Source organism: Electrona antarctica (assembly GCF_951216825.1).
Source record: "Electrona antarctica genome assembly, chromosome: 9".
Lineage (NCBI taxonomy): Eukaryota > Metazoa > Chordata > Actinopteri > Myctophiformes > Myctophidae > Electrona > Electrona antarctica.
The window spans coordinates 6,517,085-6,532,113 of NC_136790.1; the positions used below are offsets into that span (position 1 = coordinate 6,517,085).

Sequence of the window (15,029 nt, forward strand, 5' to 3'; positions counted from 1 at the left end):
TATACATTACTTAGTCATTATTCATAGACACAGCTTTGTCGGCTTTGTGGTTCTTCAAACAAAACAAACAAATAAACAAACAAACAAACAAAAAGAGCTGTTGTCATGTGACCACTACTGTAGTTCAAGATGGAGACAGCCCTATATAGACCCCATACCCCGAATGGACTTCGAGCTGTGATTGGGCAATTTGGTTGCTAACGCAACTGGACATTTTACTTCGACTGACACTGACAGCAGCTACAATGATGTAAATAGATACAAATATAGACAAGACAATATATTCTTAATTTCTTTGTGGGATATTTATAAGAGTTAACATAAATTTAGTGCGAACATGCTGTATTTGCGTAAAAATGCTGTCCACTGTTTATGGTATTCTGAACCCACCCAATCACAGCGGGCGCCCTTCTAGGCTATGGGACGTAGACTGTACCTCTCTTGTTAGCAGTTTAGCTGTTTACAAGAAAGAAGAATCCAAACATGATACCTAACGAACACTGATACATTTCATCAGTCGGAAATGTGCCTATACAGTGTTTCCCTACAGTTTGGCTTGATGAAAAGGGAAGTTGTTGGTAAACATCACTGACCAGCCGAAGAATCAGCAAGAAAATCTTCCAATGATCATCATCATCCTCACACCTTAATTTTTAGAGGGACCGATATGGCACTGAGAGAGTTGAAAGTTTGTCTTCTTGGGGTAAGTTCGGATTGATTGATTGATTTTGATCAGCCACTGCTCACAGTGATTTGTTCCACGTTTGTTTTGAGTTAAAGCCGAGCTCGAACCCCCACGTGAAGCTACAGTGCTCTTCCTTAAAAGATGCTAAGCCTGCTGACTTTACTGTACTCTACATGAGATAAATGTGATGGCCTTCTGAACTTGTGGTGACAACAAGGCACACATGTAACGTCTCCAGAAACGTTATTGATCTTGTCCATCCAATATGAGTGATGATTTCACCTACATGGATTGGGATACAAAAGCTCCAGCTAATTCAGCAACTGTGGTCATTGATAAGTGTCAGCATCACAATAACCTAGTAGTGTAACATGTGTCCCCTCCATCCATGGATAAAACAAAAAACTGTTGTAGGAAGATGGGAAGAACCACATTTGTGAATGGGCAGTCTGGCATGATCCCAGAGAATGTGTTATTCACTCACAATAAGACCATCAGCATTGTTGCAATCACATTCCAGGATTGAACAGTGCTGGGTCTTATTTATGGCCAGATTTGGTAACCATGGATTTTATTTCTATTCTCTTCAGGACACTGGAGTTGGAAAATCAAGTATTGTTTGGAGATTTGTGGAGGACAGCTTTGACCCAAATATCAACCCTACAATTGGGTAAGTTCCTGCTGTTACTCACTTGAGAGCCTCCGTAGTTTCTCGTCAGCTTTTTTCAGTTCTTGTAAATTACAAAATACTAAAGACTTTCTTCAAACCTTTTCAGTAATGCATTTGTCATTGGGCCCCCATCAGAAATACATTTTCTACCAGGGACCACCATACAAGATTTGTGTTTTCAAAAAGATATATTTTAAAAAACAACGATTGTTTGTAAATAGCTGATCTACAAGCTCACAACACGTGGCATCGAAACGTGGGAGTTTGTAGATCGACTATTTTCAAATAGCCAACCTATATAGTGTTAAAGTAGTTAAAATCATGCTAAATGAGGAACCCTTTGGGGACCCTGGGCCCCACTTTGAGAACCAATGACCTTTATATAGATTTCAGGTTCAGTCTGTGGCCAGTTGGCCACTACAGCCTAACCTGACTCTGCCAGATTGCGGCAATATTGAGTTCACAAGTTCCCTCCTCCTGCCTGCATCTGATCTCTCTCAAGCAGAAACGATGAACCGGAAGAAGCGTGACAAAAATAGATATACAGATATCTCCATAATAATTTCGAGTTGTAGTCTTGTTAGGTTGTGTTTACATTTGCTGTGGCAGCGCTTCAATACGTCATCAGTCTCACGTTGATCCCGCCTCTAGCGGCCGCAAACGGCCGCATATCGCTCCGATCAGCATTTGATCGGAGTACATCGTCTCTGCCCCGAGAGGGACCGGATGGGAGCAGGAGGAGGAACTCACTGCTGCCGCCATCTGGCGGAGTCAGGTTAACTACAGCCTACTGTCCACATTATCTTTCTATTTATCTGAAAGTGTTTATCTTGTAGGGCGTCCTTCATGACCAAGACAGTGCAATACCAAAATGAACTGCACAAGTTCCTGATCTGGGATACAGCAGGACAAGAGCGGGTCAGTAAATAATATTTTAATACATTTCTGATCCTTTTTCTGATCTCTTTTCTTTTATTTTCTTTTCTTTTCTTTTCTTTTCTTTTCTTTTCTTTTCTTTTCTTTTCTTTTCTTTTCTTTTGAGGAATTGATTATAAAACGTGACATTACAGAGCTAGCATAACCATAAGGGCACAACTGACTCTATTCTGTTGCATTTATGTGGTTTGTGCTGAAATCCTTCCATATGCTCACATTTGACTGATTTATTATTAACACAATCATTGCCGGGATTTCTTTCAAAATAGAAGCTCGGGGTGCCGGGATGATATGGCAGCTTTTACTCTGAAAGCCCCCCCTGCATGTTGCTTGCTTACCTTACGATGATTACGATACCTTGCGTTAATATCCCGGGCGAGAGCCATGTTGAAGTCAGAAATGAAGACAGAAGTATACCCATCTGGTCAAAACCACGGAGAGCTCCCTAGATTACACGTAGCGAGCCTTTCTTTCTGAGCACTAAACAGGGAAGTGAACGGCAGCGTGAAAAGCAAGGAGTACATTGTAGAAGGAGAGGCCAACCCAAAAAAAAGAAAGAAATCCGATATCTTTTCCCTTTTGATATCAATGAAAAAGCGCTAGGACGTGTGTACACGTCGTTGCAATCCATCGGTTGGGTTAGCTAGGACGGCTCCACACGTCGTACAGTCTGAATATGTTAAGGTCAGGTAGGTGCTTACATTTGGAACAAGGTGCTGGTTCAGTGGCGCCGTCAGGACATACAAAGTGCGGGGACATTATTTGGTGGGTACGGACGGACGTCATGACTTGTCATTGTTGTGTATTAGCCCGTCTGACGCCTTGATCGAGCTAGACCGTGCTAGACCACCAGCGCCGGTCGGAAAAAAATAACGAATAGGCCAGGCAATAGTGCGGGGAGTGGGGACATTCAGACCCCCCCCCCCTCCCCCCTCCGGCAAACCAGTGCTTAGATTGGATAATGCTCATGTCAAATAATTGGTATGGATGAATCAACTATTCATACTGGCAGCGTTGCATATTATCTATCTCATACATAAACGTATGACTGGGTACTGCACTACAAGACTTTGATGGTATGAACATGGTATACAGTAGAAGAACAATATTGTCCAAGAACCGAAGTCAAGGTATCGTTGTAGAACATTTAATAAAAGTCGTAAACATAGACCATGGCTTCATTTCTAGATTTTGTTTGTTTACAATTCAAATGTTTCGGAATGTACCTCTACCTGATTTATTGAGTACATTTTGGCTGTACATCACTGCTTGGTTAATAAGTAATATGTCATTCCTATATTCTCAGGATCCTATCTCCCAGCTTTATATTGCACATAACAGAAGATGAAAAATATTTTCCCCATCTCTGTATTCACTTAATATGACTGACATGAGTCACTGTCATATAGCTCTCAATATAATCGGTACCGGTATACACTTTAGGGAACTTATCAAAGGGCATGCTTCCAAAGGGAAAACAAACTAAAGGTGGCCTTACACTAGCCGATTTTTTTCAATCTGAAATCTGATAGCACCACACACTACAGGATAATCGGAGCGGGGCAGAGCAAATATCAAACATTCTTGATGTTGATCGGGCCGATCGCGCGTTGAGCGGTCGGGCACCCCCCGAGCGTCAAAAATGCCCGATTATCGGCTAGTGTAAGGCCACCTTTACCCTTACACTCCGTTGTTTTGTGGATCAAACCCAACCGAAGCAAGCGTTTCAGTCAAATTTAAGTGAAATTGTATCGACATTATCACCAGACTCTTTTAATAATTTGGTCCCCACTCCTTTGGGATATTTTTCCACTGAATATTTGCACATATGTGAAATAATATTCAGGGAGCAGTAAGGGGTTAATTGTCTTGCTCAGGGACACTGCGACACATACTGTATACTGGGGCCAGGGCTCAAACCGGGGATCTTCTGTTTCAAAGACGGCCTCTCTACCCACTCAGCTATGCAGCAGAGGTTCAGAAGGTAGTGTGGCCGGCTGGCTGCCCAACACTCCCTGCTGATAGGTGCCGCCCCAGCGCATAGGATTACTGTACGTGCAATGACGAATATCGCCCTCCCCGTCCGGCTTCCTTCCCCTGAACCGAACACTGGCCAATTTTGTTCGTATAGACGCCCGACAAAGCCGGATGCACCACTTGGATTCGAACCTATAACTTCCATGGTGGTGGGCAGGTAGCCTGGCTAATAAGAACCTATAACTTCCATGGTGTTGGGCAGGTAGCCTGGCTAATAAGAACCTATAACTTCCATGGTGGTGGGCAGGTAGCCTGGCTAATAAGAACCTATAACTTCCATGGTGGTGGGCAGGTAGCCTGGCTAATAAGAACCTATAACTTCCATGGTGGTGGGCAGGTAGCCTGGCTAATAAGAACCTATAACTTCCATGGTGGTGGTGGGCAGGTAGCCTGGCTAATAAGCCAGAATAATATCACACTGTGTAATCCGCCGGCTTTTTTTTTGCCAACGGCCGATTCGCATCTGGCTTATTAGCCAGGCTAGTGGGCAGGCACTTTGGCACTGCACCTGACCCGAGTGCCATTGGATTTGGGGACCAGGAATTACAATCCCCAGCTCCTCCTGGCTTAGTGCCGAATGTGTCCTTGAGCAAGACACTGAACCCCAACTGCTCCCCGGGTGTTTTTTGTCAGTTGCCCACTGCTTCTAATAGTTCTGATGGGTTAAATATAAATTCCGGTTATGTGCAAATCTACTTGGCCAATACAACAACTACAGGGGGCACATCTATTATTATTATTGTATTACTTAGGATCCCTGGGAACATAGTTAATGTAAAGTATACCGTAGTCAATTAAATGTGCCCAGACCACCTGCTCTCACAATACATGGGCTAATGCTCATACATGTGGGCATACCGGTAGTATTATTCCTACCATAGTTCTATCCAAAGAGGAATCATGTGTTTGAGTTGGACTTCTACACCATGCAATTAGTTGATAAGTAGTGGTGTAAATAATAACTTGGGTTGATTACTATAATGCTCTCCTATCTGGCTTACAAACTTCGGTTACAACTTGTCCAAAATGCAGCAGCCAGTGTGCTGACAAAGACCAAATGTAGAGCACACATTACACCTATTTTAAAGTCCTTGCATTGGTTGACTGACAATTCTAGAATGGATTTTAAAATCATTCTACTGGTTTTTAAATAATTGAATGGGAATGCACCTGCCTACTTGTCGGCAATGCTTCCTAAATACGGGCCCGGCAGACCCCTTAGAATAGAATTAGATCCTCCAGCGCTGATCTCCTAGAGATTCCAGAGAGAGAAAAAATAGAGCGATATGAAGAAGCTGCCTTTAGCTACTGCCTTTAGCCCCTGTGCTCTGGAACAGTCTGCCGGGGATCTACGGTTTTCTGAATCTGTGGACATTTTTAAACAAAATCTTAAGAAGACACACTGTTTTTGTTTTTTTTAATTATACTATTACTATGCATTTTATGCTTTATTACTGTATTTGTACTTTGATTTAGATTCATTTTGAACTGCACATGCTCTTTGAACTACACTTGTCTGAATTGTGCTTGATTGATTTATTGATTGATTAATTGATTGATTGAAGGTGCTTACATGGTTGAAACTATTCTACTCCTTCCAATCCCTTGGTTCTTAGAATGAGACAAAACTACAATTTGTTGATTAATTAACTTACTCAGTATGGTGGAAGGCATTCGTTGCTGCAGTAATACATCATTTCTGATAGGGGGCAGTATCTAACTTTCTATAGGTCGAAGTCTGCCCTTTTGAGTGGTGGCCCACTCTTTAGTGCTTTCACTTTAGGCCCATTTTCCACTGCTTGGAAGGCAGAGAATGGTGCGATGAGTTTAGTCTAGCTCAGTCAGGGATGTCTGTTTAGTCTTGCAGATGGTATCATCATATTACGTAGGTCATGATTATGTCTCTCTTTTGCTATTTAGCGTTCCCTTTCTCTCTTGCGTCCTCTCTTTGCTTTTGTCTTATCTTTTCTGTCTCTATCTCACTGTCCATCCATCCATCTCTGTGTTCACTTACATGCATGTTAGGACTGGTGACTTGTGAATAGCACCCGATACACTCGGTGTCAGTGTGTCTTTCCATTTCATTTAGTTAAACAGACTTGCAACGCTGTGGCTGCCCCAAATCAATTCCACAACCCTTTTTTTCTTTAGATAAAGATATTGATTGGGAGCATCCACAGTGCTGCAAATCTGTTTCCGTATGTATGGACTAGCTTTCTTTTGGCTCATCAGCACCTGGGGGAAAAAGGTGTGTAGCCTATATATACTCTGATTACTTCCCACCATGTTCTGTTTTCATGGATGCTCTGCTGTGTATTCCTTTGAGCTGTCGAGTGGAGGCGTTTGTCACTTGTCAGCAGTCAGAACACGATAGTCAGTCAGTATTGAGAGGATACTTGACACGTAATCAACACCACTGTTTGCCTACAACGTTGCGTATATGATGCGCAATCCGAAATGCTGTGTAGGCCACATAAGGAGAGTGTATGAAATATACACTTTCACATGATACCGGATTTGAGAAAAACTGAGGATATGACGAGTCTTAGTATGTTATCACATCAGCAGTTCTGCCTGTGCAGACAAGGCCCAGATCTAGACGGGCAGAAAAGGGAACCGTTTTCTCTTTTGACTCACATCCTACATTTCACTGTATGACTATGAACAAGCATTAGTTCCCTTTCCCCTTTTTCTTTCTCCATTCCCTTTATTTTCCAAAATACAGTCCTCTGCTTTTGACAATGGTTTGTGTCCGGGTGTCCCCTGCTGAAGGGTGAGACAAAACAACCACTTGATTTGTCCTCATCCCCCTTTAGCTCTGCTGTGCCACGGTTTTACACATTAAGTTATCTTAAACAGTGTTAACCGTTTAAGATAAGAGGAGAGGATGAAACCTGAGCTCGGATGAGATCAGTCGTCCCTGCTGCTGCCATGACCTGTCCTATCTGCACCAGGAGGCCGACCAGGATTGGCCCGTTTTGAACAAAAAGCCTCAAATAATGAACGCAGCGTGTAATTTACGTGAAATCTTTCACAGACGTTCCTACTAGGCTGAGGAATATATCCCACCCTTTTCAGATTGGCCTGTTATAGCGCCACCAACAGATGGATTTTTGCAAAACACATTTTTGGAACAAAATGCCTCAAATCATCCAATTTCCATCAAAGGCGTAAGAAGAAATGGCACCCTTTTCACATTGGCTTATTATAGCGCCACCAGGAGGCCACAATCTGACCTGCCCTGGTGGAGACATGTGCTCCGAGGGGATTCATTCCCTGCCCCATTTCCATTCCCACTATTCTCTTCCCTCTCTCCATGTGGCCTTCACTCACGTAGTCTATCAAGTGGCTCGCAGCTGTGACTAAAAAAGTTTAGGTACTTTCTGAGAGTTTTTTTTCTCTCCCCATTTTCATACTAAGCCTTTCATTGCTTGTTTTGCCCCTCCTATGTCCAGCTGTTGGTGTTGGTGTGTGTCCACAAACCTTGTCATACACAAACATTAAATTCCAATTGACAATGACTGGAGAATTTTATGTCATAGTCAAATTACGTCAAATTGTACGTCATAGTGTAAACACAAACATTGTGTAACACAAACATTGACGACGAAGGTGAGGACGCAAATTGTGATTGGCCGGAATGAGATGATGTATGATAATGTACGATGATAAGAGGGCCCCTCACTTCACAAGGGTGTGATTTTTTATTTATTTTTTTACTTTGAGCTATTGCTTATCAAAACCTGTTGAGTTGAGACGGCAAGGAGCACTGAGCCAGCCAATGCACATGGAAGGAAAGACCGGCACAGTCCACAACCTCTCAACCCCCCCCCCCCCCCCATTTCACCCCCCCTAGACCATATGGGACCTCAGTGGTGCATCTCAGCTTCGCTGTCAACACTTTATCTGGGCCTTCTTTCCTCTCTGACCATTCCTCGTCATAGAAAACAAGCAAGGCGAACTTGCATCCCCTGGCATGGAAGGGCTTCTTTCATTGAGTGCCAGACTCCTGGTTTCAGTAATTAATCAGCATGCACTGGGTAGCGTTAGAGCTGTTTTCAGGGCTGCCGTGTGGCCAGATGTCTGGTCTGGCCTCGCTGTGAAATGCTCCCTGGGTGAAGGCGGAGCGAGACCACACAGGACTGGCTGTAGCGTAGCTTAGCTGCAGCACCGGCACTATAGCCAGCGAGACAGACAGGATTCTCTTCACTGCCTCCGCCAAATATCCAGAGTTGGACTCCGTTCGGTGGACTCAGGGCCAGTAACAACTATAATTATGTGGAATGTGTGCTTTCCTGAGGTAACTGTGTCACTCTAAGATGGATCATTTGTTCCTTCTTAGTGTAAGGGAAAATGAAATCGGCGGGAAAGGCTGGGTCATTCCATGTGAACTAAACTTTTTGGAGAGTGCAGAGTGGACATGCTTGTTTTAAGTTTAATTAGTTAATAATTAACACATCAAATTATTAGCAAATTAATTTAATGTAGGCCTACTTTACAGTTCAATCATATCCAATGATCATATCAAACTTCATTGATTTCAATTAAGTTTTGGGGGAAAGGTAGCTCCAAAGTTGGCCTTTCACCCTATTTTTGGGGGGCGCTAGCCCCTCCTATGCCCAGCTTTGGCTGACGATTGGCTGATCACCCCATATCAATGATTTGATTGGCTGAGCACGGAATGTGATTTATGATGATAAGAGCTGATACTTCAAACAAGCTTATTTTTTATTTTTTTAACTTTGTTCTTATTTTCAACAACAAATGAAACATAGGTACATTCAAGAAAAAACTAAAGAAACAAAGACAAACCAGCACAAAAAACAAAACGACAACAAAGCCACAAAGCAAAAAAAGAAGGGGGGGGGGGGGGGGATACCCACTATTCACTCTTGTATAAATGCCATTTTTCCCAACGTTTTTCAAATAGCTCTGCCTTGGTCCTCAGATTATGAGATCATTTTACACAAGCGTGTTTTTATTTTAATTTTATAGAGGATTAGGTATACAGTAGGCTGACAGGAGAGAGATGGGGGGGTGACATGCAGTAAAGGCCGTCGGAATCGCGAGTCGAACCCGCGGCACACTGCCAGACTGGATTACCAGCAAAGGTGCCCAGACGGCTACACCAGCCGCCCGGGCCACGAGTGTGATTTTTGTTTAAAGATGAGTGCCGTGATTTCTGTTCTTTTTCTGTTTTGTATGTGTCTGAGTTAACATAACTCTACAGGTGTGGTTGGTTAGAATATTGAAATATGTCTTCCCTGTGTATTTTTGGTTTCTTCCTGAAGGCTGAAAGCCTTTGAGTCAAAAGGCCCAAACAATCACAATCACATCATCCTCTTCTCACCTAACCCTCCCCCTTTATCATACAACAACAGCTGTGGGTGCGGCTTTACTCTTTTACACTTTTTCATCATGGCATTCCATCTTTAAAGTTTCTAGCTAAGATCTACACAGTGTTACACTTCCAGAGTAATATTAACACTCAGGACACTCAGGATCTCTGTAGAGCTGTCTTCTGTTAGTTTGGGGGTGTCATTAAGGCCTGTCTATTGACACATTTGGCCAAGTCAAATGCTGTTACATCTGTGAGCTGTTTCAACTAGTTGGATGTTGACCCAGCCTCATCTTTCAACCATTAGTGGTCCAAAATGGAGTTTGCCATGCGCTACACGAGAATAACCTAAATTCCGTTTGAAATATTATGATAATAGGCTAATTGTTGAATGTGAGGTCTTGCTAAGCGTTGGAAAATATTTGACATGGAAATGCCAAGACGTGGCAAACATCAGAATCCCCTCCGTTGCCCCATCCCCATTCCCAACTATGGATTTGGAAATTATGCGCAGATTGTTTTGATTATACGGGGCTTTGTGATGTATTGGGCTAAGACCAAATGTACAGTCGTCCATAAATATCAAAATGCTAAGTGTCTTTGACACATTCTGCTCATCTTTCTCCTGATGGCTAACACATGTGTGAGTTCTTGGTGGAAAAGGCTTGCCATACTCCGTTTAAATAAAGCCCGCTTGGCTTATGGGCTCGGAACATGAGGCCTTTTGGTTTCTTTAACGTCACGGTTGTTTGGTTTCTTTGTTGCTCACTTTTATGCTCTGTTTCACGTCAGTGTTTTATATCATTCCGTTTGATGGAGCACCCACTGATGTCACCATACTGACCATACGTGATGTTTTACTACGTGACAGACTATTTAGTATTTTATTTATAGCATATCAAATGTCTAGAATTTGTCCAGTGTGGGAGTTGTGGAGTTTTGCTTTTTATGGCAGTATATTTGTCCCATAACGCTTCTATTTAGATAACCTTCCTTTTCTCCATGCATGTCAAAAGTACAAATATTTGGGAGGACATCCAGATAAATAGTCTTCAAAGTGAAGCCAAGCATTGGCATTAACTTTGTCTTTAGAGGATATTAAGTTCTAAAGTCTCGGTCTCTGCTGTTATTGTAAATGTAATGTACAGTTTGACTTGGACAAAAGCTAATAAGCAGACCTAATGTCGCCTAGCCTCAGTATAGAGGACCTGGTCTAGTCGGAGATAAAACTGTAGGAGGCTTTAGAAGGCCAACTCTTCTCTTGCTCCAGTGGACGGCCCCCTTTCTTTGAAGAATGACTACAGGACATCACTCACCATTATTTATCTCAGCCTCAATCTTCCTTTGTCTTCCCATAGTTTCGTGCCCTGGCGCCAATGTACTACAGAGGCTCTGCGGCAGCCATCATTGTTTATGACATCACTAAAGAGGTAAAGTTGCCCACCACAGTCTCCTCTCAGTCCATTAGTATAGTAGGGCTGTGACTAACAATTCTTTTCAATCAATTAATCTGTTAATTATTCATTTAAAACGTAAAGTATAGTGAACTAAAGTGCTAAACTACGCAATTATGACACAGTAAATGCTGTTATCTGACCACTGCAGCAGTGGTCAGATAACAAAAAATATAACTTTTTGTAGATAATGTCAATTCAACAAAGTCAATTCACAGTTCTAAATGACACATATTAGAATTATTTGGCATAATAATTCCATTATTAAAACGTAATTCAATAATTTTGTTGATCTATTAATTGTTAGACCCCTTTACTACCGGTATGTCTTTTTTTCCTTATTGAATTGTAAGCACTTTATTACCTTGTTTAAAGTGCTTTATGTATTATACTAAATCATCATCATCATCATCATTGAGTGAGATGGAAGATACAACTACACTCATTCACAGCATAAATTAATTACCTTTCCCTAATTAATCAAACTGTCACAGATGACTAGAGATATCATAGCACTTCACACTCACTTTTTCCCTCAATCATTTTGTATGCTGACTTCCCATTCACAATTGCCGGTGACTTCCCATTATGTGTTACCAGGACTCCTTCCAGACACTGAAGAATTGGGTAAAGGAGCTGCGTCAACATGGTCCACCCAACATAGTGGTGGCTATTGCTGGCAACAAGTGTGACCTAGCTGATGCCAGGTAAACCTTCCTTGTCTATACCAGTGTGACCTAGCTGATGCCAGGTAAACCTTCCTTGTCTATACCAGTGTGACCTAGCTGATGCCAGGTAAACCTTCCTTGTCTATACCAGTGTGACCTAGCTGATGCCAGGTAAACCTTCCTTGTCTATACCAGTGTGACCTAGCTGATGCCAGGTAAACCTTCCTTGTCTATACCAGTGTGACCTAGCTGATGCCAGGTAAACCTTCCTTGTGTGACCTAGCTGATGCCAGGTAAACCTTCCTTGTGTGACCTAGCTGATGCCAGGTAAACCTTCCTTGTTTATACCAGTGTGACCTAGCTGATGCCAGGTAAACCTTCCTTGTCTATACCAGTGTGACCTAGCTGATGCCAGGTAAACCTTCCTTGTCTATACCAGTGTGACCTAGCTGATGCCAGGTAAACCTTCCTTGTCTATACCAGTGGTTTTCAGAGGTTTAGTGCTCAAGGCACACGCCAAAGAGCAAGTCAAAATCTCAAGACACGCCTGTATTCATATACGTGAAAAAACAAGTGTCTATATAACACATGCTATATCAGTCTTATCACTCTGTAAACATTTATATTATTTTACTAATGCCAAATAAAAAGTTTAAAATATATTTAAGCTTGTGAGCTTATTTAATTGCCTGTAGTATAATATTAAACATTTCACTCCACTTTATTTGTCTTGGCTTGTCTTGGCACGGTGCCAGAGATTTTAGGCTACGGTGCAGCACTGGGGCAAAAAGGATCTGCAGGATACCCTTTTAGTTAGTATGTAAATACAAAAGTAATACATTTTTGTATAGTTGTCACAAAAGTCCAAGTTGTGCCCTTCATGCCACACTGCTTGGGAACTACTGGTCTGTACAATAAACAACGCTGCAGTAGAACATGCAGTACAAAACACAACTGCACCAAATCCTCCCAAACCCACATGAGGAGTTTATACAGTATATTCAGGAGGAGTTCACTCCAATAGATTAGAATATATCTAAGTTTGAGTTTCTCCACGTAGAGAGTACAACATGGAGTGAGACGGTGTCGGTATATTGATTGATTGATTGAATATTTTATTAGGCAACATATAAATGCAAACAGAACAATGTACAGTCAGGCATTTTTTTTGTCCAAAAAAGGATTTCACCGAAGAAAGACCTTGCGGCCTTGTTTCCATTCGGGTCCCATCCACTCACACATGACATGAATAATAATTTAACACAGTAACAACAGTTGATATAACAGCATATCAATTTCCTCTAAACATGAAATATACAGTATGCACAGGTTGGGGCCGAAGTTAATCGGAAGGGGATTATTAGTATAAAGAGGCTGGGGCGATCACCTCCTCCTATGATTGTTACCGTGGGGCCGGAAGGTTTGAGTCATTGTGCTCGAAGGTCATTCATTACCTCCCATCATCGGGGAGATATTTGATTTCCATCCAAGGAATATCACAGAAATTAAAGCAGGCAGCCCTGGAGTAAATTCCACTTCCACATGCAGGAATCTCATCTGGGTTTCAATACTGATTGATATTCAATGCTATTTGAATAAGCTGTTGTGTATGTAATATCAGCTGACAGTCTCTTCACCCCACTCAGCATTTGCGGTTGAACTTGATGATTGTTATGGGGATTGTATGGCAGTAGTGCCGTACCGCGAATGCCGTGGTCATTCATAGGGGACGATAAACAATACGTGCAACACCAACGGAAAGTCTCTCACAGTCTCCTTTGTTGTTCTCTCTTTTCCATTTTTGTTGGTGAAAGTTGATCTTGTGGTTAACCTATATCAACCACAAAATTGATAAATCTCCCATATAACAGTTAATGTGGTGGTTATATATTCATGAAATTGGGAAATCTTCCGGTCTGTAAAAACTATATAAACCACATTGCGGTTGTGTGCCTCCGTCAATCGGTTGCGTTTACGTCCATGTCTGTCGACACTCTGAAACAATATATTGTGAAGAATTTACTGAAGATGTTTGTGAGGTCACAGTGACCTTGACCTTTGACCACCTTGTAATCAGAACATTCATGAGTCCCAACATGACATTTGCCATGTTTTTTTTAATGATATAAATTGTATTTGGCCGTTTTGCCTATTGAATCAACAGCAATATTGTATTGGCCATTTTGCCTATCAAATCAAAATAATGCTAAGAAACATATGCCCCAAAAAACAAAAGCAAAAGGCAAAAATCTCAAACATTTATATGCACATGAAGAGCATCAGCATGTTCTGACAACCATGCATAAAAACTAACCTCAAGCTTATCACAGTAGAGCCACTTTGACATGCTGTACCTCGCGTGTTCCCAGGGAAGTGTCAGAGAAAGATGCTTATCACAGTAGAGCCACTTTGACATGCTGTACCTCGCGTGTTCCCAGGGAAGTGTCAGAGAAAGATGCCAAGGATTATGCTGATTCTATCCATGCCATCTTTGTGGAATCCAGTGCCAAGAATGCAATTAACATCAACGAGGTCTTCATAGAGATAAGTGAGTGTACTTGTTTGGTGCCGGTGACTTAGCATCTGCTGATGCCTACTGATTCTCACAGTGCTACCGAACAAGTTCAGCATTTACTGCTTTCATTTGCATGGATGACTAGCTTTGCTGAGTTACGGTAGCTTGAATGTGTGGTGCACAACTGCTAAATATATCTTATCTGTCTGCGTTTGTGCCTGTGTCTGTCCGTATGTGTGTGTGTGTATGTATGTGTACTTAATGTCTGTCCCAGGCCAGCGGATCCCTGTTCTAGATGCAGCGGGTGGAGCAGCAGGAAAGAGTTTTAAACTGGGACGCCAGGCATCAGAATCCCGCAGAACGTGTTGCTGATGATGCCGAGCAGTCAGTCACTGTCCCAACATGACTCCTGCCTTGCCGTGATGACCCCTGTATCCCTGGCCTGCTTCACTTTATAGCAGTCAGTCACTGTCCCAACGTGACTCCTGCCTTGCCGTGATGACCCCTGTATCCCTGGCCTGGCCAGTCACTGTCCCAACGTGACTCCTGCCTTGCCGTGATGACCCCTGTATCCCTGGCAGTCAGTCACTGGCCCAACGTGACTCCTGCCTTGCCGTGATGACCCCTGTATCCCTGGCCTGCTTCACTTTATAGCTGCCGCCAGCCTGCCACTGACACTCTCAACACTATACCATTACACACACTTCATCAGTCAGATCTGGGTGC

The 15,029-nt window shown here is 42.5% G+C and overlaps 1 protein-coding gene across 1 annotated transcript; it reads left to right on the top strand.

Moving 5' to 3' along the window:
* Positions 1-414: 414 nt before the first annotated feature.
* Positions 415-14,717, top strand: rab22a (RAB22A, member RAS oncogene family). Its single transcript, XM_079509234.1, has 7 exons — positions 415-703; positions 1,276-1,355; positions 2,192-2,273; positions 11,025-11,096; positions 11,721-11,827; positions 14,227-14,336; positions 14,578-14,717. Exons 1-7 carry the CDS (start codon positions 668-670, stop codon positions 14,673-14,675), a joined length of 585 nt encoding a protein of 194 aa, XP_079365360.1. The 5' UTR covers positions 415-667; the 3' UTR covers positions 14,676-14,717.
* The last annotated feature ends 312 nt before the right edge of the window (positions 14,718-15,029 follow it).

Excerpts from the sequence above, each read along its gene's own strand:
- rab22a (XM_079509234.1), top strand. The coding sequence starts at position 668 with ATGGCACTGAGAGAGTTGAAAGTTTGTCTTCTTGGG. Across the intron at positions 1,356-2,191 it reads AATATCAACCCTACAATTGG|GGCGTCCTTCATGACCAAGA; the intron begins GTAAGTTCCTGC and ends TTTATCTTGTAG. Across the intron at positions 2,274-11,024 it reads ATACAGCAGGACAAGAGCGG|TTTCGTGCCCTGGCGCCAAT; the intron begins GTCAGTAAATAA and ends GTCTTCCCATAG.